The 27,614-nt window shown below is 39.7% G+C and overlaps 1 protein-coding gene across 2 annotated transcripts in view; it reads right to left on the bottom strand.

The window, feature by feature from the left end:
- Ccdc6 (coiled-coil domain containing 6) overlaps positions 1 to 27,614 on the bottom strand; it is a 102,585-nt gene that overhangs the window by 36,753 nt on the left and 38,218 nt on the right. Inside the window, exon 2 of one of the 2 annotated variants that reach the window (XM_004858284.4) lies at positions 14,205 to 14,354. The exons of the other annotated variant lie outside the window; for it this stretch is intronic. Within the exon in view, the coding sequence (XP_004858341.1) occupies positions 14,205 to 14,354 (150 nt within the window). The remainder of the gene's footprint in view (positions 1 to 14,204; positions 14,355 to 27,614) is intronic. 2 annotated transcript variants of the gene reach the window in all.

Below are 27,614 nucleotides of genomic sequence, written 5' to 3'. Positions count from 1 at the left end.
CCTGGGACAGACACCCTTGGCATTTGGAAAGTCAAATGATAAAACACAGGACAAAATAAGCTGTGCACACAGGGGAAGGTGAGAGTCCTTGTGTACCCTCCACAGGGTGCAATGAACAACTGAGGGAGAGGAGCCTGATCAACCTCAGAACATCCACATCTAAGTAGCCCTCTCCACGTTTGACACAGTTTCCACCTTTCTGAAAGCACATACTAGAATAGGTGAAGGGAAGGGAAGCGGAGGGGAGACAAGTTACATTTTAAATCTGACAGTTTTCCAACACTGGAAGTGTTGACTAAACAGATACTGTTCTCTTCTCTCCTACTGTTTTTGATGTGCAACTCAAAAAAAAAAAAGAATGTTGGTCAACCTTGCAGGGATGTAGGATGGGGAAAACCAACAAAAACCAGATGTGAGGAGGTGCTTACAGTGACAAGTCTATTTTCAGTTAGTTCTTTACAACTCAGGTCCTGCAAGACTAAGCAGTAATGAAAAGAACTAAGAAGCCTGGACAAGGAGAAGAGGAAGAGTTCCCACATGTCAGACACAAAGAGCCAGCTGGAACAAGTAACACTCATCAAGGGGAAAAGAGCAAAACATGTAGCTCTTCAACAAGCACTTTTATCAAACACTTGCTGTGTGTCTGTCTGCAGGTCCTGTGCTTGGACTAGATAAAATCTATGTTAAGACATTAGCCATGCTCTAAAATAGTTTATGAACACTAAGCTTACATGATATCAACTAGTTTTAAGGACATGATGAACTTGGGTCTTAAAGCCTTTAAACCACATATATAAAGGTGTTTTAAAATATAGTAGTTATGTTTTCCTCCAATATGTTTTTGATTGCTGCCATTTTATTTGCGAGAACCCCTCTTTTTTTTTTAAGCATTATGCCTCTGATCCAGGTAAATTAAAATAAAGAATGCAATCTAACTGAAAACCCTACCTTCTAAAGGGCAGATGTCACAGAATGCTAATCTGAGAACTTAAAGACTCTCATTGGCTTTAGGAGAATAGTCATATTTCAACAGATGGCCTGACCCTGTCGATATCTGACTGGGTATTTCCTTTAATACTGCAGATTGAGAACCAGTAACAAAGGCTAAAAAGCTCTCCATTTTAGGGGGCTTTTTTTCCTTCTCAAGAGCTAGGCCCTGAGGAAAATTGGATGGTAAAGCTGTCATTACTAGGACTTGAGCAAGGTCCCTAGTTTACACTAACTCATTTAGAAAATAGCATCCTGGGCCCTGACTCTGTTTGCTGAAGCTTCGGTTTTCATCAACCCAAGAGACAGCTGAAGCAAAGGACTCCACTGCTTGCTTTGTTCTGCTTTTCTCAGGTAACATGCAATTTAGAAGCATGCCGTGGAGTTTCTGAACAAAGAAAACAAAAGAAAAAATACAGTTCTTCCTTGGAACAAAGAAACCACCAATAAAAAAGGAGAAATAGAAATACTCCAAGCCCCCAAAATTACGAGATGAAGGTTAGGATGAAGGAGGAGGAGGAGGAAGCTCAGCTGGGTCAGGACCTTTGAAGAACTAATAACGACAGTGTGCCTCATACAATTTGCCTGTGAAAAACTTAGAAATTGTCTGATTTAAATAAATACAGGTTGAGTAACCCTAATCCAAAAAGCTCCAAACTCTGAAACTATCTGATTTCATTTTTGGCATTAAATCTTAATGCCAAAAATGGAAATGTCATACTTGACCTCATATAAGTCAGAGCAAAAATGCAGGTGCACCTAAAATATTACATAAAATTGCCTTTTAGGTTGTGTAAGATATATATGAAACTTTTAAAAATGCTTACAGTAATTATTACAGTAAAGACACATTGCTATTGATGCCCCTCAAAATACTCCCCATTGTTTTGAGCACACTTCTCCCACCATTCTTGCCATTTTCTCAAGTCATTTTGGAAGTCCTCTTTTGTAAAATGTCTTTTTAAGCTGTGATGAAAACAATTTGGAGGTGAATATTGCTGGTGAGTGCCATCCAATGGCAAGGCAGGTTCATAAACATATTATAGTGTGTCTTCATCAACCTTACTGGTTATGGCACCATGAAATGTCTAGCTCTTCCCCAAAAGTTAAAACGACCATGGAAGGTAAACATTTTGAATCCATTCAGAACACTGAGGTAGCTCCAATAGTACATCTAAAGAAGACTTCCAGAACTGCTTCAGAAAGTGGCGAGAATGAGGGAGAGTAGTTTGAGGAGGATTAGTGCAATGTGCTTTACTACAACACATTTTTAAAAATTTTTGAAACATTTACCATGTTTTTAAAACACACCTTATTATTGAATCCCAAAGCAAACATCCAGTCTCTTAAAAAATATAAGTGTAGCATTAATTTGATCTCAAGGATGCTACAAGATCATCTGATTACCAATAATTGTTGTCTTTACAATTTGTTTTCTGGAACCACTTCAATGAACCAGGCTTCTTATATAAGACATCAATAATTCTGCACCAAGTGACTCATTCTCAGCAAAAGTCTCTCCAGAAGGTACAAGATGTTGAAACTACTCACCTTGGTGAACCACCACCAACAGGCACTGCAAGCGCACATGTAGGCAGGCTAGCTGCTGGCCAATCCTCCTGTCCAACATGGCAGCAGAAGCCAGCCAAGTCCCAGGCTGAGCAAAGTGTAAGTCTGCTGATCTGGGCTCGCATCAACCCAACCCTTACCAAGAGCAGCAGGCCTTCTGGCTGCCACCCTCAGGAACCAGCATTCTCAAAGCAACTTGAGAATAAGCTTGAGATGCTCCCACCTCTGTTTAACTAGCCAACACAGATACTTCCCTCTTGGTACTACCTACTGTCCTGAACCAACATCCTTGGCATATTATAGACAACCACCAAGGACTACAGCTGTCCTCATGTCATCAAGAAAAAGGCACCATAAGACAAGTGCATTGAAGTGTCAAAAACAATTATCAGGATATTAACAAACTTCACAAAATGTCCTAAAATATCACTCAGAACATCAAAGTGTTGCTCAAGAACCAACTTTTCAACTCTTCGCCTGTGCAGCAACTCCAACCCCCACCTCAAAGTCACTGAATCACCACTGTCTCTTAGGCCCACTCTCATTCCCACCTCCTCCCCACTGTTACGATACTGTTATTCTGGCTCAACACCTCACATCTCTTCAGATACCAAATCACATTAAGTCAGCCTCCATAACGGCTGTCAAACACACCCTCTTGTCTCTGTGTTCACGATCCAGTCTGGTTCAGGCCTTTTATTCCTCATCAGAAGTCTATACCAGTGCCTCCCTCTGGATCCCCCAGATCCACTAAGGATCATCCCAGCAGACAAGCCCTAGTCCTTCAGAGCCCAACTCAAAGCCCTTCCATGGCTCCCTACCACCTGCCAATCAAGTCCGAACTCACTAGCATAACATTTGAGTCTTTCTGCAATCCAATCCCTACGTAAGCTCCCATGCTTTCCTCAAGCTACTGTCACACCAAGTGCAAGTGACAATCCAAGGTTTGCAGGCAAATTACTTTCAAGGTTCAGGCACCAACCAAAGAATGGATGGGTCCAAGCAAGGGAGTGGTTGCAATCATGCTTCAGAGCTCATGTTTTTCCAAAGGCTCTTTTTCTAAATACACACACATATACATACATACAAACAAATAAACCCATCGTGCCGGCCAAACGTTTATGGAGTCCACTGTGGTCGGACCAGGGGTCTGTGAGGTGTGCCAGCCCCAGTCAGTCATACAGGCCCACTGTTAACAGCCACTGCTGCTCTCTGCCACCCCACACCCCAGCTCACACTGTGCCTCTGCCTACAGGCCCTGACTCCTCAAATTACTGAAACTGGGGGCTGGCTTAAAACTTCCACAGTGCCTTCCCACATGCCCTCAGCATAATGTGCACTCCCCCGCTCCTTAAGCTGTGACAAGTACACTGCTGCTCATGTGCATTTTAATGTCTTTTCATCTGATATTTTTCTAAAAGCAGTTAATACTTCATGGCACTTAATTACATCCCAAGCATTTTATATACATCAATGTGCTTGATTCCCATAATCTACAGTAAGTACAATTATCATCTGCATTTTGCACAGAATGAAACCACACCTTATAGAGGTTAAGTACCTACTCAAAGTCTTACAGAAAAGGGTGAATCCAGGCTCCAGTGAGGTCTGTGCCCTGATCACTGATATATGCTGCCATCCTGAATACCTGGGTACCCAGCCTCATCCCTACAGGACTGCGGGTTCTATGGAGGTTAGTGCAGGATTCATTCCATTCTACTCCAGAGCAGCCAGGAAAACACCTTACTCATGCAAATACTGACTAGGTAAATCTGTGGCCTGTGCCTAGACTAAGCTCAGAATGAACAAAACTAGTTAAGTACAAAGGACACAATTAAGAAGCGGATGAAATCAATAATCACACAGAAGTTAAATTGCACAGGATGAGAATAATACTGCAGTCTTTTCAAGTAATCATTACCCAAATCAAGAACCACGTCGCCAGCTTCTCCAAAGCCCCATGTGTCTCTTTCTGATCAGCCCCTCCAAACCCCAAAAAGGAACCACTACCTGATTTATGTTTGTGACCTCCTTCCTTTTTCCTAAAAATTTTTGGTGCTTATGTATTTAATTCTAAACATCAATTTCACTTAGTTTTGTATTCATTTTTATCTAGTTTCTTCTAGTGAATGAACTTATGATAAGTCAGACTGTGGCTTATATTTTTAATGTCTTATAGCATTTGACTTAAAGAGTATACCACACTTTATTCTATTGATAGTAGGCACTGGGTCACTTCTAGTTTGATTATGATAGATAAGACAAAGGACATCTACATATCTGGTGGACAAAGGTATACCGTATGATATATAGCCAGGAGTAGAAGTGTTGAGTCATAAGAATGAGTGTTTTCAACTTAATTTGGTAATGTCACATTGCTTTTAAAGTTGGTGCAGTCATTTCCACTCTCTACAAGCAGAGAATCCATTAGTATCCTTTTGTAATCTAATTCACCTTTCAATTACTAAGGGGGCTGTGTACTTCTTCATTTGTTTACTGGCTATCCACTTATGGGAAGAGTCTGTTTAAGTCTTTCACTGTTTTTCCTTTGGGTTGTCTGTTTTTCTTACTGTAGTACTGTGACAGTCATTTATATTGCAAATATCTTCTACTCTGTGGCTTGTCCTTACTTCCTCCTTACATGACTTCCTATGATATGTCTTTGGTCCTTTGCTTTGGGCAACCCCCAACCCATTCTTGAGAGCATTAATTCCCATAGCGATAAATGTCAAATGACAACACTCCCAAATTTATCTTGCTAGTCCAGGGCTCTCTACTGACAGCCAAAGGCTCTGTCCAACTGCTTATCTGTTTTCTCCCTCTGAAGTCTAGACATCTGAAATGAACTTGTGACCTTCCCATTAAAATCTATTCTGCCTTCTGTCTTTTCTACCTTAAATGGTTGGAAGTCTACTTCTCTAGTCATTAAGGCCTAAACCTCAAGTCTTCCTTGATCCTCTTTTTTCACACACCCACTTCTAATCTACCCATAGATCCAATAAGCTATTTTCTCCAAACACACCCAGAATCCTATGGTCACCATTTTCACTGCTACCATACTGGAACAGTGCTCTCTGTCTTTCTGCATGGATTACAGAACAGTCTTCTAATTGGATTTCCTCACTCCCATCTTGGCCCCACACCATGACCTCTTTATAACACACCAACAAAAGAAATCATGCTAACTAACAGTCTTAGAAGATTATCTCCCTTCTCACCATTCTGCGGTAGCCTCCACTGACGGAGTGAAAGCCAAAGTCCTGGCAGTGGTTCCCAAGGTTCAGTGTGATTCAGATGCTGGCCATCAACTCCCAGATCCACGGACCTCCCAATTTCATCTCCTATCCTCCTTACCCACAACTCTACTCTAACACATGAGATTCTTCGCTGTTCCTCCTACATGTAAGGCCAACTCCACCTCAAGGTCTTACCACTTTCTTTTTCCCTACAAAACTTTCCCCTCGAAAATTCACACAGCCAGTCTCCTGTTCTCAATGATTCTACTCTGATGTTACCTCATGACTAAACTTATTTAAAATTCCAACTGTCCTTTACAGTGTTCTGTTTCTCTGTAGCACTTAACTTCCCTTGGTTTTGATGCTGTCTTTTTCTATTTTCACATTTAACTGCTAGTATCTACAAATGTAATTTTTTATGTGGAAAACTCACTTCTAATTATTTACCAGTACACTGAGATTTTCTACTTACACAATCATAAATAAGTGGTAATCATAGTTCTTTCTTTTAACTCTTACATCTTTTATCTTTTCCTTGCCTTTCTGCACTGACTAGAAATCTACCACAAAAATGAATAGAGGTAAATGTAACAGATAATCTGTCTAGTTCTTGATTTTTTAAAGATAAAGCTGTTAACTTATCCGAATTAAACAAGGTTTGGGAAAGCTCTTTGTAGACACTATCAGGTTGACATTCTCTTCTGTTCTCAGTTCACTAAGACTTTATCATGAATTGTTATTTTTTATCAAATCCTTCTATTCATGTGATTATTTCTATTCTATGTGTGCAGCTAATTAGACTTTCTGATTTTCTACTAATCTTGCATTCCCTGTATAAACTCACCATGCTCAGGGTACATTAGCCTTTCAATATATGGCTGCTTTTGTTTTACTAAGGATTTTTGGTTATGACAGATTGTACCACAATCTGCCTTTCTTGAACCATATTTGTTTAAATCTGAGCATTAAGTTTATATTGGCCTTAAAATACACTGGGAAACCTTTTTCTTCCTTGTAGAATATATCCAAGATCAGAATTATTTTATTCTTGAATGTTTGGTACAACTCTCAATGAAGCCACATGAATCTGCAATTCATTTTCTATGGAAGCCTGTGATATTTTCTATTTCATCAGTCAGCTGTTAAAAGTTGTATTTTTCTAAGCATTTGTCCATATCATCTATACTCATATGTATCACCATATAGTTAATCCTAAATTTTTCACTTACCTTTTGAAGGTCTGCGAGAAAGTGCTATTTTTCTAATCTCTAGACAAAGATTACAAGCTTGGCTTTTATTTCTTTGCATGAAGTAAGCATGTGCTTTGTAGTCTAGGCCTAATAATTCTAGAATCTGCTGTTATCTGAAGTCCACACTGCTATTTCTTCTCATTCGCATTCATAGCACCTCATAGCTTCATGTGCCTGGCTGTCTTTGACTGTGGACTGGATAATGAATTTGAAAATAGAGTAAACTTGTGGCCTAGGATGATAGTATCTTGTTCCAAAATATTCTGTTGTTTTCTGCCAGCCACGTAAGTCTGGATGTACCTTAATCTAAAATCAAAGATTTATGTCTCTGATTCACGCAGTTCATACACAACTGGTTTGCTCTTATCCTGAGGGTGTAGTTCTTCATGATTCCAGAGTGACTGACCCTCGTTCCCAACTCTGGCCAGGCCCAATCTCTGAGTTCTGTGGCCCTTACTCCACACCAAGTACCCAGCGCACATCGTGGCTGTTTTAGAGAGAACTGCAAATGTCCTCAGAATAAAAGCAGCCACAGTGCTGCAGTCTCCTCTCTCAATTTCCTCTTCTAGACCTCAGTCCAACAGTTCTTTATCATCTTTTTTAACATTCACGTACCCCTACTGAGACGTGTCTAAATTAAAAGCTACATGTAATTTGTGTGAGACAAAAACATAGCTAAGTCCTTCCATAAAATTGTTCTTTATTTTGCTTCCTGGTCAGCACTCCCAACAGCAGGACTAGAGTCAGGCCCTCATTCCTGAACAGCTGGCTGCAGGAAAAATCAGGTGTGCCATCTTCTCAGAAGAGCTAAAGTGCTAAGTTTGCCCTGCCTGGATTTCCAGCAGCATGCTGCCTGCTAAAGCACTGACATCTTTTTACTAGTCTCCTTCCTAAGGAGAAGGAGAGATAAAAATATCCTTCAGACATATGACAAAAAAGTCCTTTACACTCTGGAATCCGTTTTTGGTAAAAATCTGCAGTTTTTCAACTGCTTCCAAGTGACTTACCAATGCCCTAAGAACAAAAGCCCCCAAAAGCCTTGGTCCAAAGAATTCATTCTAGGTTGACACATTATTGGAGATTAAAATAAAAGGTTTCCTCTTTCTTTCCTAATTCATACTTTATGAATAAAGAGGAAAAAGAAAGACATGCGTGAAAGATGGTAGCAGGATATAACTAGTTTAAGGTCATTACCGACAGACTGATCTTCGATTGTTTTGAAAATAAAATGGAAATATATTGCAACATTCACAACTACAAAGCTTTTTAAATATTTGAAAAGTCTGCAGAGATAGCTAAATTTCATCAGCAGTGGGCCAAGTATCCTCCAACAGACAAGATTCACCTTTCCAACTAGAACTGAGGTTCCCCATCTACTCCAGTAAATAAAGCAACTTTTTGCCCTAGTTCCACCTAAGTATTTTAATTTTCCTTCTTTCTTTTCCCCACCTTGCCTGCTTTTTTCTCACATTTTATGCCAAAGAAATCAAGAAGGCTCTGAGCCCTCTTGCCCTTACTATTTTTTTTAAATCTGTGTTAGCACATTTAAATGTAGCAGTAACATCAGCAGCAGTGAATGTACACACACACACACACACACACACACACACACACATACACGTGCATATTTTAAAAGAAACCCAGCAATTTCTTAAGACTTAAAAAGTACAAGGATATTTATTGCATTTTCTAGTCATACATTATGTTGTATTGAGAGCTTTTGGGCATGCTAGTAGCAGAATTCTTACGCTGGGTACGGTGGCATATGCCTATAATCTAGCACTCTGGAAGGCTGAGGCAGGAGGATCGCAAGTTCAAGCCTACCTTGGGCAATTTAGTGACTTAGAGCCTGTCTCAAAACAACAACAACAACAACAACAAAATAATAATAAAAAATGAAAGGACTAGCTGAGTAAAAGACCCTAGATTTAATTCCTAGTACCAAAAATAAAAGGGGGTGTTACTGGTTTATACATTGGCCACTTGTGGTTGCAGCATTTAAAAAATCATTTAAAAAAAACACAAAAAAACCCTGGCAGCTCCTTGTAAATATATTGTGAATGCAGTATATACTGTGAATGTAATATATAAATCTTTCACACCATGAAAAGACTTGAAAATCAGACAATGCTGGCATTCAGATAATCAGAAATAAAACAGGAAAAAATTCTGCCCCAACTGGTTTCAGAGCTATTATGTGACAGGAAATTTCTCTGATCAGTATTAAAGCAATGAAAAAGTACAGATCCAGCCCTCTGGGCCACAGATCCAGCCCTCTTACAGAACAGCACACTTCATTCAAGGACTCTTCTCCCACCTCATTTCGTATGAATGGGTACAACGGCAGTCTTTGCCATGGTACTCTTGAAATTAACAAAACCAGGTCACATACATTATTTGTCAGCCTGAGTGTGATTTTGCTGCCTGCACAAAATAATTTCATTACCATCTTAGTGACTTGGGGAGCAGAAAATATTCTCAGATTCTGATGTACATGTTGAAAAAGAAGAGAACAGAGTCCACACTCACTTTTGATGCCTACAGAGGCATTGTGCTACTCAGACACACACCCCTGCAGGGACAGGGAGACAGCTTCCAGAGAAAACACAACTCCATTCAATGGTATTGGAAAGAGAGGAAGAAGGCAAATAAAGAGGTAACCCCTTCTGTTCAGGTGAACAGGCAGATCTGGAAACTTACTGAAATTCTTCCTCCTTTCTCTAGTCCTCTGCAAAACATATGGAAGAATAATTCTGCTGCATGACATCCTTCTGACCTCCTCGGCTATCAGTCTTTGAGTCATACTAGCTTTAGCAGTGGTTTTGCCCGCAACTTCCTTCCTTCCTTCTCTATATCATCTTTCCATAGATGCTAAGAAAACTGAGACTACTTTAACTCCAGGAGGCATTCTAACCTCTGGGACCAAGTCAGTAACAAAAACAAGCTATGACACTTTACAGGAGATCCAGAAACTTTTTCTTATTTCCAATCATCAATCAGAATGTATTAGCATGTGAGTGCAATAATTCCTGTTAGAGATACAATGGCATTGTTTTCTGAGGACCAGATCCTATTTCAAATACAAATAAAACCACAGGGTTATAAACCTGCGTTAAGGCCTGAAATAAAAAAAAATGGATTAGATTGAAAAGACTGAGATATATGCAATACTTGGTACCCTTCTTAACTCAGCCTTGTTTTAGAGTGCCTGTGTGTGTGTGTAAACTTTTGGCAATCTCATGTGTTAAGAGTGTACGCAACAATCCTGAGCAAAGTGAGCAGGTAGGAAATGAACTTGATGCATCAGGCTTGCATAAAAGCAAGTGGGAAAATTTACAACTGCTGAAGTCATTATAAATCTTAGCAATGACAGGTCTTCCAGTCAGCCCTGATAACTGGTGGTTAACCGTTAGCCAGGGAAATTATGAGCAAAAAAAATAAAAGTTTTTTTCTTTACAATAAAGAACTAGTGGAGTGAATCATATAAAGATCAAGCAGCTAATCACTAGAGCATTCTGATTACCCTAGTTCTTAATGATGTAAGTCCTGAATTTACTACTGCCTAGAATAAACCTAACTCTGCAGGGGGCTCCAATGACTTGGTGTTTATGATAAAGAGATGAAGTTACGATCACAGGACTCTGAGCGCTCTAAGTCTGAGGCACACAAGGAGGTTTCAAAAGGTAAGAACAACTAGGCAACAGGATTTTAAAGTTCCATCCTAAAGAAATAAGATAATTCTCAGTTATCAGAGTAATGCATGGTACTTTTACAAAATGAGAAGAGACAAAATTTAACAAGTACTCAATCTCGGCCTGTGCTCAGAATAATGCAGATTTTCAGAAAAGATCTTCACAAAATGAAGACATAATTTTGTGTCTATCTATTGGATAAAGACAAAACCACAGGAGAAAAGCTGCATGCTATCTTTTATGTGTGTTTTTTTTGGTGAGGATTAGCACTTTTGGGGGTGTTTAATTATCTCCCCTACTTGCTCTTAAGAAGGAAAGGAAGGGCCGGGGATTTAGCTCAGTGGAGCTGCGCCTGCCTCACAAGTTCAAGGTCCTGAGTTCGATATCCCTGATACCGAGAAGAAAAAAAAAAAAGAAGGAAAGGAATTTTCTCTTAACTGCAATTAAGTAAACCCGATTTCATTTTTTTTTTGGTACCAGGGATCGAACTCAGGACCTTGCGCTTGCAAGGCAGGCAGCAGAACCACTAAGCTAAATCCCCAGTGCAACCCAATTTCATTTTTAAAGGTACACCAGTTGGACCAAAGCAGATAGGAAGGGACACATCTCTTCTACAGCAATATTCTCATTTTTGTTCTCAGGATCAAAGAATCCCTTTGAAACACACATAAAAGTCATGTCCAATCACTATCAGAGATAACGGCCAGAGAACACTGACAAAACAAAAACTATTCTATAAATAGCCTGTCAGTGGCCTTTGGGTGGAAAATGCTAAACATTTTCACAGTAAACAGATCAATTCACCCATCTGTCTATCAGTGACACCTGCAGTATGGTTTCTTTTAGCAGGCTTTTTATTTAAAAAAAAAAAAAAAAAGAGTCCTATCCAGAAGCAAACATTCTAGAAAGCCATATTAAAGTAATTACACAGTTGGAAAAGTCTATTGGTATCAATTACTCTATAAATCTTCCAGATGGAGAACAGTACTTCCATGCTGGGTGGCAGAAAAATGTGGGTATCCAACAAAGGACCGGTTGAAATTATTAAGGAAATATGTCCTGGGAAGCTGGGTGAGCTGAGTATTAAGAGTGAAACAACCCTTCCCCTTACACCAGAGTGAGATCCTGCTAGTTGGCCAACAAGAAAGGGCAGGTTATTGATTATTATAGAACGAGCATGCTATGATTCCTGGTGTCTAAAGTAACAGAATACCTATCATACCACAGGCAGACACATCTTGGAAACACATCTTGGAAACCACCTCCACATCCAACTACCCACCATCCATTTCCCTATAAAAGCTAAGAATCAGGAGAAGGGAACGGGCCATCACAGTACTTAGCGGGTACACAGCTTCAGTTTGAAGATATTCTAGAGACAGATGGTGATGGCTGTACAATAGCAAAGTATGTAATGCTACACTCAAAAATGGTTACAAATGATAAATTTTGTAATATATTTACTACAACACTTCAACAAACAAACAAACACGCAAAGCCTAAAAATGAAGCTGGGATTCATGAGAAACTGTCTCAAGAACAAGATAACCCAGCCACTACTCCAGACCCCACAAGCTGATTTACCAACAAGCTGCAGACCCAACATCTTCAGGGTCACGCCTTCATACCACATCCTATGTTTTGACTGAGAGCAAGTGTAAGACACAGCTACATGGCATCTAGACCTACACATTATGTACTGCTCTTGGCAAAACAACTCAATGTGTTGTTCAATTCATAAACTATTCAGTCTCTTTAGTAAAAACTGGGGGGGGCTGGGTTTTTGATACTGTATATGAAATATTTTCTCCTGACAAAGCAGAACTGATTTTTTTTAAATATAAGAATTATAGAAAAATAATAATACTCAAGATCATAGGATTATTTGTAGGATGCTCAGAGTTTAAAGAAGGTTCAAGTTTTTTCATGCCCTATGTATCACTATAGCTAACTTCCTTTTCTGTTGTACATGACTCTTACATTTTCTTTCTTTTTTATTACTTTAAGGAACATCAATGTCTTTGGAAAATAGGCAGGTTATGATAAGTGAGAGGCGAATTATAAACCATACAACCACTCACACTGGGGATGAATCTTTACAGAGAAAAAAACCATAATCTTGCTAGGTTTTGGATGTTTTATAAGGTACTTTGGTCAAAGACATGGAATACAGAAAACAATGTAAGTTCTGGGGATAGAGGGGAATGCTTCTTGTGGGTTTAAAAATTAGGACAACTGATTACATGCTGAACTCAGGAAAAACAATCCATAATTGCATCTGTATAGTTTTGCAAGCATCATATAAAATAAATCATCTAAAGGCCAAGGATTTAGTGGCACTGTGCCTGCCTCGCAAGAGCAAGGTCCTGAGTTCCATCCCCAGTAAGGCAAAAATTAAATAAATAAATAAAAAATAAATCATCTAATGCTGCCAAGGTGAGATGTATCAAAAGTCATCTTAACCTTTTTTTTCCTCCTTTCTCTAAATCACAATGCAAATGAACAAACGTGAAGTTGGAATGTAAAAATTCTGCCATGCATTTCTGCTGAATGATAATGCTTGGGTACACCTATTCTTCACTCTTCAACAGCTACCATGTGTAATAAACTTTGTGTAAGATTAGAACAATATCTTTGGTTAGTAAATAGAAAGAAAAATGAGAAAGGAAATATGACAAAAGTGTCCTGGACCACTGTATGGTCTTAACACTAAAGTATCTATAGCAATGAAAACTCAAAATCCTATTTGCTCTTCACATAAAGTAACCCACAAGCTATTCATGCTATATTTATTTTTTTCTTTTACATTGCAAAAAAAAACTGGAGAGATATTCAGACTTCAGAAATCAAGTTCCCCATATGTTTTGTGCAGTGATATATATATTTATATATATATATATATTTATATATGTGTGTATATATGTGTGTGTGTGTGTATATATATATATATATTTAGTGATACTGTTAAGTTTTATTAGTCTGATACCTGTTCACTAACATTTTAGCCATTGGAACATAGTAGACTGTGTAATTTCAACTATCATGGATACCTTTTTTCCTAAAGACATTTCATTTTATAACCTCATGTTTTGGTGCAAAAGACCCACTTATGATTGTCAAAATGTTTACATATTATTATAGATTCATCCTAAGAGGAGGGTGTGTTAATCCCCGTATTTTCAAAATTTTATATACAACATTACCTACATTACGGCTTCATGCTCATCAGCCATTTTTTTAAATGCTCTGGATACAAAATATCTTACCTTTCCTAAGCAGATGTGCTAGAGAGCCACGCTCCTGAGTGTCACACCACCACCACCCTTACCCTGGTATTTTTCATCACCAAAGAACTCTAGCCACAGCCTCATCAGCAAACATTTCAAGCAAAGGGCTCTATCAAAGTCATTGTCTCCCAGAGAGGAAAGAAAACAGGCAGGGAAGATGAGAGGACAGAAATGATAATTTACCTGCATCAACTTTCTGGAGAGCTCATTAGTGAGGAACTCTTCTTCCTTCTCATAATTTACAGCAAGGGTTTCTTTCTCCTTCTGCAAAGCCTGAATTTTCTTGAATAACGTGTTACTGATGAATTCTTCCTCCTGCTCAGCCCTGGCTTGCTGTTTTAAGAAAAGAGAGAGAGAGAACAAGACAAAAACCCATGATAAGGAGACAGGAAATTTATTAATTGCAATATAGTTCTTCTTTACAGAGAAGGTACCTATTTTAATTAGCACTCTATTTATAACTGCGAACCACCATTTGCCCAAAAAGTACAAATACACTCATCAGTGGCCCAAAGGGCAAATATTACAATTACCCCAAAGGCCTCTCTATACTATATTCAGTCCTTCTTCTAAAAGCATGTCACCACTTTAGGATGTGGCTGAAAGGCTCTGGCTCTACCATTTTAAAAAGCAATGCAGATACCCAGATACACAGGGGCAAATTTACATGTCATTTACATCTCAGAAGGAGATACACCAAAAGAGCCTAAAAGTAGTTATCCCAAGGTGGTGGAAAGCCAGGGGCAAAGGGAAAGGTAGATGAGAAGAGTTTCGTTTTTCACTTTATGTTCCTCCTGAGAATTTGGGGTGGGGGGTAATGGCAAGAACAGGCCTTACTCCTTTTTTTTTTGGTACTGGGGATCGAACTCAGGTCCTTGCGCTTGCGCAGCAGGTGGTGAAACCACTGAGCTAAATCCCCGGCCCAGGCCTTACTGAATGAGACATTAAAACCACAGAAGCTAAAGAGGTCTGGCATCATCCAATGGAGTTAATACTGTGCCGTAGATTCTCCATCCCTCCCCTACAAAAATTTTAATAAACTAAACAGAAAACCTAATCATCCTTGGAAGGAAATTCATCTTTTCTGAAAGAAATGGTCTCAACTCCGTTCAAAGCACTTTTTAAATTTTAACATTCTCATGCATTTATCCCAAACGACACATTTCTATTTAATCTGCTAAGCACACAGAAGAACTACATGAATTCCAAATCTCCAGCACCTGTCACTTGTAATAATACACGACAGCCAGGACAGTAGCCCACATTAAACAACGATCACCTTTACCATAAAAAGGTCCAAGCACCACTCCAGCTCTGGTGGCGTACATTTGGTAACAACACCTACACCTTGACACCCAGTTTCTGTGTCATCATACCCCAGCTTGCTATCACAGTAGCCCTAGAGAAAGTGCCAGGCCCTGAACTGCTTGCCAAACATTTCTACAAAAGACAGCCACAAGCAGTATTCAGACTGAAAGCCAAAGTTACACAAAAGCTAGAAACTTTAGGAGAAGGTTCAGCACTCAAGGTCCTAACAAGGCCATTCTGGGATAGTCCAGGAAAGTGGAGGAACAAAGAACACAGACATCAGCTAACAACTTCACTGTACCACCCGAGGGCATCCAGTGAGTGGCCCCTGGCTCTCCATACCCTTTACACATCCACTTCACCACTTTACTCTTTCCTGTGCAGTCAAGGAAAACTGCGGAGCACTGGGACACCCCCTGGCCCTAAAAATCAACCCCCATTCCTCTTCCAACCTCACAATCTTCCAAACCCCCTAATTAGTTCAATGAGCAGGAATCCACTACCTAATTAAGGCATAGGTGATACATATATCCAAACCCACAATCTTTCTAAGTTACCCTGGTTTTGACTGACAATGCCTTACGGTTTGAATTGTTATTCTAAAAGTTACAGAAGAGGAAGGCTGACAGGAACTATAATGCTTTTGCTGGTGATCCTGGACTTAGAATTCAAAAGGGTGTCTGTTGTAAATTAATTTCATTATCAGGCCAGACTCAACTACTTGCACATTATCACACATTTAATATTTTAGATGACTGTAAATTTAATCATAAGCAAAACAGGGACTGGACTCAGAGGCTCAGCAGGGAACCTTCCCCTTTACATGGGGGTCTATCAGCGAGAAGCTAAAAGTAAATGCCAAGAGTTTATTCCCGTGAAGGTAAAAATAAACCTTTAAGAGTTTAGCTGTACAGCACCCTCTCCCTCTTTCACCTCACCATTAAGTTACAGGGATAAATTTCGGTGTAATAGAAAAAAGAACATTAAGACAAGAAACTAGTGGTTCCCAGAGAGGAATGAGGAATGATTGCTTACAGGTACAGGGTTTCTAACAGAGGTGATAAAAATGTTCTGAAATTAGATAGCGCTGATATTTTATACAACCTTCTAAATGTACTAGAAGATGGTGGTCTCCGGTATGCCTTAAAGCATGAATGTTATGGTGTGTGAATTGTACTCTGATTGTTGAAAAAAGGACTCTGATAATTAGCAGGGTCCGAATTTTATAGATCCTAGTTTCTTTTGTAGTTCTTCCCAGGGAGAGCAGCAAGATTTTAAGAAGATGTGGGCAGGCAAATGAAAAGAGGTAGGCTTGTTCTAAAAGTCTTCCCAAAGCAAGTGATGAGTCAAGGGTCTTGGGAAGCTGAGGGTTCGGCAAACAAAATTATGCACTATTTTACAATAGCTACTGATTTCTAGGCCAAGTCTAATAACAGAAAATGCCACTCTCAGGATCCCTGAATGGACAGGGGAAACTGTTCTGCTGAAGCCTGTTGAAGACTATCTAACTTAAGAAAGGCTTAACAATGAGTCACAGTTTATCAAAAACCCTCCACAGCTAAGTTTTCATGTCCAGTTCTAAGTTCTGAATGGGGCTGTCCAATTGGTATAGGTCATTTTAGGAATGAACATATAAATGAAGACAAAAGCCAAGATGTTTTATCCAATAAAACCTCAGAAAAATTTTTTAGAAAATCAGATATATCATATATTGATAATCAGAGAATGAACCATGCATCACAGCAAAGCATTGAATATTCATTTGATTTCTCCTATAGGTTTCTCCCCATGCCCTATGCAGTCTGATCACCATCTTAGTCTTGATTTATTTCCTAGTGTTAAAAGAGGCCTTTTAATTTAAGCCATAAAACATTTACCTTTCCAATGTATTTCCCCAAAAGAAGGCAGGAAGGAGCCAAGTAGACAGTGGCCTAAACAACACAGCAGCCCAACTCTGTTTCCAAGACACGAAGGCCCAGCCAGACAACAGATGGACAGAGTGAAGATAAAACAAATTCCTCCTGAAATCTTATCTTCGGGATTTACCAGTATGTTTTCCCTTTTATCTGAAATGCCTAAGAATCTCAGCATGCCTGAATATATCCAAAGTACATTAAAGCTGTATTTCAAAAGCTAAGTAAATAAATCAAGGTCTACCTGTAACTCCGTAAACTGTCAGGTGAAGGTGTGAACAAAACATGAGAAACTCTTTGAAGGAAGCAACCTTTTCATTCTGCTTTGTATATGCTTATAGAGTTGAAGATTAAGATCAGGGAAATATAGAGGAAACAGAAAAATCTGTGATTATATTTTCACATTCAATATGGTTCTAAGGAGATTTAGAAACAAGTGAATCTGGTATAATCTTATTCACTTATTAATGCATGCTGTTTAACACGCTGCTCCCCACCTAGCAGTAATCTCTCAGTGTCTACTGATGTGAAAACTAGACCGTAAAAAACAGAAGGTAAATTTTTAAAAAGGGGAGGTCAGCAGGGGAAACCGACCAAGTTTCTGGGAAAAAAATTAACAAATAGAAAAATTTTTCCTGAATTACCTACCATGTATTTAGGTGACTGTACTCCACATAAGCATCATTTTCTATGGATAAGGAAAACATAGTTTGCGCTGATACAGTGTTACCACGGCTAAGGCACAGATTTGAAGAGGTTCTACTTTGACCATTTGGTATCTCTAATGTGTTAATCTGTGGCACTGTAGAAGACTGGCATAAAAACAAGTATTCCAAAACTGCCCACAATAGTCTCAGTGCTGACAAGAAAATCCAAATCCCAAAACCAAAATCACACAGGATGATCATGATCTGTCAAGCATAAGACAAACAAACAAACCAATAAACAGTTTCCAAAGCAAAAAATGACAAGCAACAAACATCTATTTAATAACAGTTGTAGGGAAGTGATATAATCAGGAGAAAGTTAAGTGACTATCAAGAGAATACATTTGTATCGGCTTAAAAATATTACTTTTCAGTTGGTTAATGACTTGTTTTAATAACAAAGAATCATAAAACCAAAATATCTCAAAGCTTTAATGTTCAAGGATCCATGCAAGATGTTTTTTTCCTAGAAAAGGTCTCACTTGTAGGTCAAGTTGACCTCAAATTCAATATGTAGCCCAGACAGGCCTCAAACTCACGATCCTCCTGCCTCGAACTTGAAAGGGATTACAGGAGGCATGCACAACTACACCAAGCCTGTTCATTATTTTACTCACTTAAATTTGAGGACATACTTGAATACATTAGTCTATTTAAATGTGCTATTCTCTTGACTACTCATTTATGATCTAAATTTTAATGATCTTGAAACCGTGAAATAACATCTGAAACTACACTGCTAGGAGAGCCCCCATACAGCCCTGCAACTAAATGAAACTATTCTTTCTAAACTGTCACTTACTACGTCCAACACTGCACAGATCGATCGTCCTGGGAGATGCTCAGAGTTTATTTAACAGAATCTCTCATGACTGACGGCTGGCAGCTCTTACAGAATAAAATATCAGAAAATAAATTTAAAATTAAAAAAAGAACTAAGTATCAGACATACCATTGGGTTTATCAACACAAAACACTCATCTGCAGAAGTGTTTTTAGCATTTAAGTATTAATATGGTAGGGGTAAGTGGCAGTGCCACAGAAAAGGCCATATTAGCTCCATTTCTTAAAAAAAAAAAACAAAAAAATAAACTGGCCAATGAACGGATCTCAAGACATGCCTGAGAATTACGGTTTTCTATTTAGTCCATGGAACCACTAGGCTAGCTTGTGTCTCTTTCAGACAGACTCTCCACACCAGCTTGCAATAAAAGAAATCAATAAAGCATTCATATTAATTCAGAATGGCTAGCAAAGTCACTAACATATGCAGAGATCTGAGTAGACCCATCATAAGTCCTGGTAAACTGTGCTATTCTGCCTCAGACTTGGCTTAGCCCATTGCCACAGAACTACAGGCCAGAGAAATGGGAGCACCAAAGGGTGACTTTCTGGATAAAAAGACCTCAGGAGAGATGGAGGTGTAGCTGAGTGGTACAGCAATTGCTTAACGTGCAAGAGGCTCTGGGCTTGACTCCCCTCATATTACAGGGAGGAAGAAGAGGAGGAGAGGGGAGAAGAGGGAAGAAGAGGAACAACAATTCAGAGGACGTGACCCTAACAATTACTAAGCTTTATCAGCCCGTTGTTCCTCTCCAACCTGTTTTGGAAAAAGGTCAGGTATCCCCATACAGTCTAGTATGTACTAATTCTACTCCGGGTGTGCACCTCAGAGAACCCATTCCACATAGATAAGGAAATAGTGTAAAAATATTCATTGCATTCTTGTTCTTAAGTAAAATAACTAGAAACACCCCAAATGCCTATCAGGACAAAAACAAAATGAAAAGGAAACTTTAAAAAGATCAGCTAAGCACAAAATGAACAAATCTAAGAAACAGTATTGATTGAAAAAACTACAGGAAAACACATTTCTTCATTGAACTAAGAGAAGTGGAGTAAATGTTGTTTTGAATACGTTTGTGAGATAAAGGGTGGGTAGAACAGAACAGAAATGAAACTCATAGGTATGTGCAATGGCATTGGCACCATTCGTATTTAGCTGAATGGTGGGAATCTGGGTGTTCAACCTCTTGTGCTTTATAGCTTGCATGTGTCACAAGATCCATTTACCCCTTGGTCTGAATAAAATGAAAACGTTAAAACAAAGGTCATATATCCTTGGTGGAGAAATCATTTTTCATCTTAGTATTGATATATTTCACCATATGGGTAAACCTCAAAAGCAATACAATACAGGGCTGGAGATTTAGCTCAGTGGTTCTGGCGCCTGCCTCGCAAATGCAAGGTCCCAAGTTCGATCCTGGTACCAAAAAAAAAAAAAAAAAGCAATATAGTACCTGATGGCAGCCTGACAGAAAAGACTACCTGTTTTGTGAGCCCCTTATAGAAGCATCCATAACAGGCAACTAACTATACGGAGACGAAAAATCCATGGTTTGAGAGGTGAGGAAGACTGGGTGAAGCTGGCTGCCCATGGGCACAACATTCTTTGGGAAGTAATAAAAAGTTCTAAAATTAGATCATAGTCACAATCACAAAACTGTAAATATATTAAGGAGCAATGAGCTGTGCATCTTAGATGGGTAAATTTTATGGTGTGTAAATTACAGCTCAAGAAACCTTTTTAAAAAATAATGATCTCAAACATGTTTTTGTTCCTATCAATATAAAGAAATGCAAAAATGTTAAGTAGCCTTAGGTACAAAAGCAATGCAGGCTCAAATCTATAACATAATTACATAAAATGTGAACAAGCTCTCATTTTATACCACTATAATAATCACAAACCTATACATATCTAATATTTATCATTTTGACATATTTAGAAATAGCTCATGCTTCAAATATCATGTCTACTCTTGTTATAGGCAGCCTTCAACTTATAAAATGCTCAAAATGTTATAAACATCTATATAAATTGGATAATGTTTTCTGTTGGAACAACATAAACTGTGATTCAATTCCCAAACCCAACTTTTAAAACTTCATTCATGCTGCGACATAGCTAAAATGTGGTATGAAAAAAAGTAAACTAAATCCAGGCTCTGAAAGCAACCTATTAAAGTTGGAAAATGGAAAAAAAAAATTCCCTCTTTAAATAGGGAATCAACTTAGGCACAATTTTCAAGTTTCCTTGTATTTTCTGTTTTCCCTCTTAGAATTCTTTATTGCCTATTGTTTTGCCTACCAGGTATGCACTACATGCAAACTGTTGTAACTCCCTAACTCCTGTGTGAGGGAACACCCAACCAATCCTTTCTTCAAGATCAATCAGCCCCCCAAGCCTTCCTAGCAACCCTTCCAATTGGCAGCTGAGATGAAACCAATGAGATTGATTCAAATTAAACCATAGTGTGAAAGGCTTTTTCCTAACCCTGATGATGATGATGTGGGGCAGGGGGGACCCTTCCCTGAGTATTTTCTTCCAGAACATGCTCACACAATCAATTATCCATTGCTGATTAACAAGCCATCCACAACTCCAGGCCTGTGAACAACAACAATAACAACAACAACAAGTTATCACACTATAGGGTGATAGGTGCTTCCTTAGCTGGTTTTACTGGATTCCCTTACATGGCTACATTCAGCTGCAGGTTCAGCTCTGGTAAAGAGCCAAGATCAAAGTGAAAATCAAGAACAGGGAACAGATTGCACTTTTAAAGAAAGACGTGGCATAGATCTCCCAGATGTAATAAGCAGTATAGGAAAAGAGATCACACAAAACAGGTCAGTGACTAACAAAGTCTCAAACCACACACATTTGTAAGAACAAATGTCACAAACTAGATATACCCCCTACAGTATCCTGTTTATTATGGTTCACATCACTGACTAAGTTAAATACATGATTTTCAAGATGATCAAATTACTACCTCCAAAGTATACCTTGGCTCGTAAGCCACTGGAGGAAGTTATCATTCACCGCTCTCGGGTTATTATTCCCCGCTCTTATGTTCTTAAAACAAGGCCTCTATCAGTTTTGTACAAGAAAATCATCAATACCACACTACACTTCTACCTACCCTGACACCTGAGGTTCCCACCCTTGGTACTGGGGCAACCACTGAGGCCCAGAGAACAGGGATGTATCTACAGCTCTACATGCTTGAAAATCTGAGTCACCACTTGCGCAGAAAAAAGGAGTTAGCCAAGCACTTCCTTCTACTAAGAATTAATAGGGGGAGCTCTGTGATAAAAGGACTTCTAGACAGGAAGAAGGCCCAATTACAGACAAAAAAGACTGAGGAATCCACCTCCTCCCAGCCTTCCCCCCAAGGCATATTCTCAAAGACAGAAAAGTCTTATAATAAATAAAGAGAAGAAAACAAAAATGTGTGTAAAGAATACAGTTTTATAGAATCTATGGCACCTTAAAGGTTGGCTGTATTATGCATCGACTGGAACTGGCCATTGTTCCAGATGGCATAATGGAGGTACACCAAAGCTTCCCAGTCCCAGGAACCTGGATCTCTAAATGCACATGTCCCCACTACTTCTCACACAGGTAGAGAGGGAACCTCTACACTGTCCCAGAAAGTATCCTCCCTTCTGCTATCAGTTCCTAACCAAAACAGCTAACAAATATAAAAAGAGGCCACAGTCAATAAAAACACAGCTAAAATGTATTCAACACATCTGAGAGGTACCTCCTACATTGCAAGTGCTACGTGGCTGTGGCAGTGACTACCACAGAGTCTATCAATGCCCCGAAGAGCTATATAATTCTCCTAGCCATTAAAGAACAGCAACATCATTAATCCATACACTCAACAACTGGCTGTAGGATGATCATGTCTTGGCTGCATAAATACACTGAAGTATAAAGACTTAAAATGAGATTAAATTGCACAGAAGAGGAAGTACTGCATCCACTACAGGAAGGAACAGAGGCCATTCACACCTAAATTCTGGCACCTCTGCACTCGAACACCTGCTGAAGAGGACCATAAAAATACACATACACAGGAATGTTCTACAGCAGGCTCTTCCATGTATTGTTTCACTTATCCCATCATTGACTGTACATTTCAGTCTTTCATTTTATGTAGAGAAATGGGCTCAGAGAGGTCAAGCAATTCACCCAAGGAGCCAAGCCTACTAAGTACGGGGGCTACAATTCGAACAGAAGCCCGGGACTTTTTGAAGAGGTAACCTGTAATTTCCTTTCCCAAACCAAGAGTAACTAAATGTTGGATGACTGACAGGTAATCTTTATGAACTGCAAAAGGGCCACTTTCTGCTCTTGCTGCCACTACGCTGGTGGGGAGAATACTTCTTCCTGGTGGCATACTCGCCATATGCAGTGCTCCTGTGGGCTGACTACAGGCCTTGGTGATTTAATTTGCCTCCATAGACTGCTTCCCTGTTCTTTCAAACACCAAACAAAGGTGGATCTGTAGGGGCAAGGGAAAGCCTGTTAAGGGGCCATAGGGGCAGGTCTGCCACAAGCAAGCCAGTGAGGACGTTGTTTCAACCCTATCAAGAGTCTGCAGGATTAGAAAAGGCACCCTTCCTGGACCAAATTTAACACAGCAGGCCTAACTTGTATCATTTGAAAGTTCTGCCAACAAGGTAGGCCCTTGGCTGGCAACTGGAAACTTAGATGTCAGGCAAGTTCTTCCTAACATGACAAAAGCAGCTCACAGAGCCTAAACTTGACACACGATAGTTTATGATGAACACCTGCTTTCCTCTGATAGTCTAGAATTCTGGTTTGTGCTGAGCAGTGAGTGCCTACATGTCCTGCCACCAATAAAATTACCAGACTATTGATCTCAAAGGTCTTTCCCTGGTAGACAATACTTCACATATGTGGTCACAACTCGACACTGGAGGAATTAAGCACATCACCCAACTACTAGGACAGACCGAGCTTCTAAGACTTCCAGACTTCTGTTCTTCCAGACTTCAGCCCTTGCACCTGTTCCCTGTGCTGGCTTTGCTTTTAAGTACTGTATAATAAATCTTACCCATGAGTATGGCTTGATACTGACTTCTAGAAGTCCTCCTACCAAAAGACCAAATCTGCAGATAGAGTGATGGGGACTGCTGGCACTTCCACAGTCTGAAGAGAATGCCTTTCAGTCCACACTTCATACCTGGCCATACTCAATGATCTCAGGGTAGTAGTGTTAGCTATAACCCAGTTTTACAGTTAAGAGTAACTTGACTAATAGGGACATGAGACCACTTAGCCAGAAAAAGCTTCCCAGATCTCCAGACTCTTAGCCAACTACTTACTTAGGATCTCCAGCTGGCAATCATGTGGGCACCTGAAACATAACTAGCCATAGATACATCTTGATTCTTTTCCATCTTATCTAAAAATCCTAGTTGTTCAAGCCAAAATGAAGAAGTCAGCCTTGTTTTTCTTTCCCTCACTGTCTTTATATTCATTTAGTCCATGAGAAAGTCTTGCTGCTAATGGAATAGTTTGAGAATGTATCTGTCCTTCTCATCACTTTTGGTCCAGCCACCACTGTCCCTCACCAGGTGTACAACTGCTGCCTAACTGGCTCTGCTGATGCCCCCATTCCTTCTCTTACTATCTGTGCTCCATCCTTGCTTGCTACCTGCTACTTCAGATCTCTCTAAGATGCTGTTTCCACCACCAAACCTAATGTCAGCCCTCAATCACTCACTACCCTACTACTGCTTTGTTTTCTTCAAAGTACCCACTGCCGCCAGGATTTGTCTTTTTTACTTTTGTCTCCCTGCCACACCTATCAGAACATGGGATTATAAAGCAGAGCTGGGTCCACTGGCGACTTCACAATCTTCAGAGTCTAGAAACGGGACAAATACTCCAATACTGGTCAACCAATGGGCGCTCACTAAGATGTGGGAAAAACCCTCTCTCAGTCTCTGAACCTCTTCCCTCCACCATCCCCTGCTGGTTAACTGAAGTTCAAAGCACTGGGTCAAGATCGCATGACAAAAAAATAAGTATCATCACTGCTCTTAGAGGAGCCACAGCCTAATTCCAGATCCTTCACAGCTTTTCATATCCCCACATCCACCTACACAGATGTTGTCAATACCAAAACATAGCCCCACAGTTGGTAGTTCCAATTCTTCTATCGTACTGCCACTGGTAGATGACATACTGAACTGTAAAGAGACAGTAAGTAAGTGACCAACCCCCAGTGCTAACTTTCTTCTTCTTTTGATAACAGGCCGCTCACACTTTCTAGTTAAGACACATGACCATGCACTGTGAGATTATATATCCCAGCTTCCCTGGTAGCTAGGTGACACTATAGAACTGATTTCTGATAAAATGGAGGCCAATGGAAGTGACACACAACTCTGGAGTGTCAGATCTTTAAAGAGGAAGCATTTATTATCCATGCCTATAACAGGAATCAGACCTTAGAAGCTATAAGCCAGCTCCTACTGCAAATGCAAAAGTTAAAGCCCCTTGAGAAGGTAGAAAACAATGAGGTCAGAATACCCCAGACCCCTGGTCACCCTCATGGATAAAATTACCCACCAGATGAAAAAAAAAAATTTACCCACCAGACTTGGACTATTACCAAGAGCACAATACATTCTGAGCCACTGTATTCTGAAATCTCGCTTTCAGTAGTGTGACCTCTACCCTAAGTCATCCAATTCCTGAAATGAAAACTCATATGTATGAGAAGAGGCAGATCTAAGATTAAAACAGAAAAACTCCCACAAGACATAGTAAGTTAGAAAGACAAAACACAGGAGTCATGCAAACTATGGTCTCATCAGTAAAGCTTTATTTAACAAGACTACAAATAAAATACATTCATGAAATATTATAGAAGCTTATATTATATAAATGTATACAAGTATCATGCATATAAACAATTACAAATATATTTAAAATTTGTTAGAACTGTGCCCAAGAACTCTTGACTTCCCCTGGAGCTAAGAGACTGATCTATCACACTATATCCACAAAACTGAGAACACTGCCTTGCACATCCTAAGCACTCAAACACTGTAAAAATAAATATATGCCCATGTTTATCTGTGTATACATAGAAGGATCTGAGAGGGACTACTCTGCAGGCAATGGACTCTCAAAGTCAAGTATTAAGACTGCATTAGCATTAGCATTATCTAATATTCATTTAAAAAAAAAACTCGATTAGCTACTGATGCCCAAATCCTTTCTCTCAAAGTGGAGCAGCTCTGCAGGATGGGCCCTGAGGTGGTGATAAGCAGTCCAGCTGGGGAACCAAAGGCAACAACATGAGCCTGCCCTAGCTGATCCACAGACCTCAGGCATGGCTTTGTATTAATTCCCATTTAACTCTGACAAGCTACCATCTTCCCACCATCTTCTCTATGCCTCCATACCCCCATCTGTACACATGAAATAATCTAAGGTCCTGCCTGGCAAAGTATTTGATAAAAAGCGGTCACATACTCAAGGGGAACCCTAGGGAGCACCTGTAGTTTACCAGAAAACAGGCCAAAGAAGATGGCCCAGTCAGTAGGGACCTAGGAAGTAAAACCCAATTCTTCATTTAATGCTCTTCCTGCATTATTTTGCCTTGAGGGGGAATTCTGATCTACAGCATGTTGCTTTAAACAGTAATTCTTACAAAAGTATTCCCTAAACTCAGTTAATTGGTTAAAAAAAAAAAAAGAGAGAGAGAGAGAAGAGCACTTTGATAAAATATAAGGATATAATTCTCTCCCAGAACCAAAAGACTCTTGAATTTAGGGAATGGGGAGGGGGGCAGATTACAAAAATTCTCTAGTCCATTATGAAAAGTACTGCTAATATTACCTATCCTTCTAAACTGGATGCTTCCATGTTTTGTGAGATTGTTCCATATTAAATGTATACTGTATCCCTTTGTCCCACTTGTAACACAGCACTCCCTGTGATTAAATCTTCCTCCAACTTCTGATGTGGCAAATATCCTATCTCACTCATGTGCCAAAACCATCTCGTTACTGCCTGACATTCCAGCTGTTTCCAATACAACTGTTACAATGAACATGCTGGAACAATGTCTGATACTGTACCAGCTAGACGCTCCTTCCAGCGGATTCCCCGACCCTAGACATGGGTATTCAGTTAAGATAAGGGAATTTAAACAATTCACTTCCACAATGTGCAGCTCCAACACTGCTTCCTGTGCAACTGCAGGTGAGAAAGAGGTAGGCAGTCTGCTTGACATTCAAAGTGTCTCAGAGCTTGGCTTCTGAGGACCAACTTTCAAAGGAAGTCAAGCTCTCTGAAGAGGTGAAAGGCATTTCTGGTTTAACAAGAAGGGTGGCTTTGTGACTTGGGGTTTGATGGAGACTGTCTGGTTGGACATGCAGGTACTATGTTACCACCTTGATGCCTAGGGCTTGAGTGTGTGCATCTAGTCAAAAAGGAGAACTTCCCAGACAGTGGGAGAAAGAAGATGACAACATTACATAGGACATGAGTAATGACTCCTGCCTACAGAACTTCCCGAGAAGCTTGCTATTCTACTGTGAGAATTAAGGTGAAAACCTGTCACAGGTCCTTCATTTTTTTATACACAATTCCAAAATGCAAAGCACAAAAAGCCAGAAGTTGCAACCATTTGGCAAGAAATCAACCAAGGTAGGCCAGGTGTGGTGGCACACACCTGTAATTCCAGCACTCAGGAGGCTGAGGCAGGAGGATAGCCATGAATTCCAGACCAGCCTGGGCTACATAGTAAGTTAGTAAATTCAAG

This window comes from Heterocephalus glaber, unplaced genomic scaffold (assembly GCF_053883595.1).
Source record: "Heterocephalus glaber isolate CG9 unplaced genomic scaffold, H.glaber_assembly_v1.0 deba00001497, whole genome shotgun sequence".
Classification (NCBI taxonomy): domain Eukaryota; kingdom Metazoa; phylum Chordata; class Mammalia; order Rodentia; family Bathyergidae; genus Heterocephalus; species Heterocephalus glaber.
The sequence above is the reverse complement of the archived record's forward strand: the minus strand, read 5'-3'. Positions and strand labels throughout refer to the sequence as shown.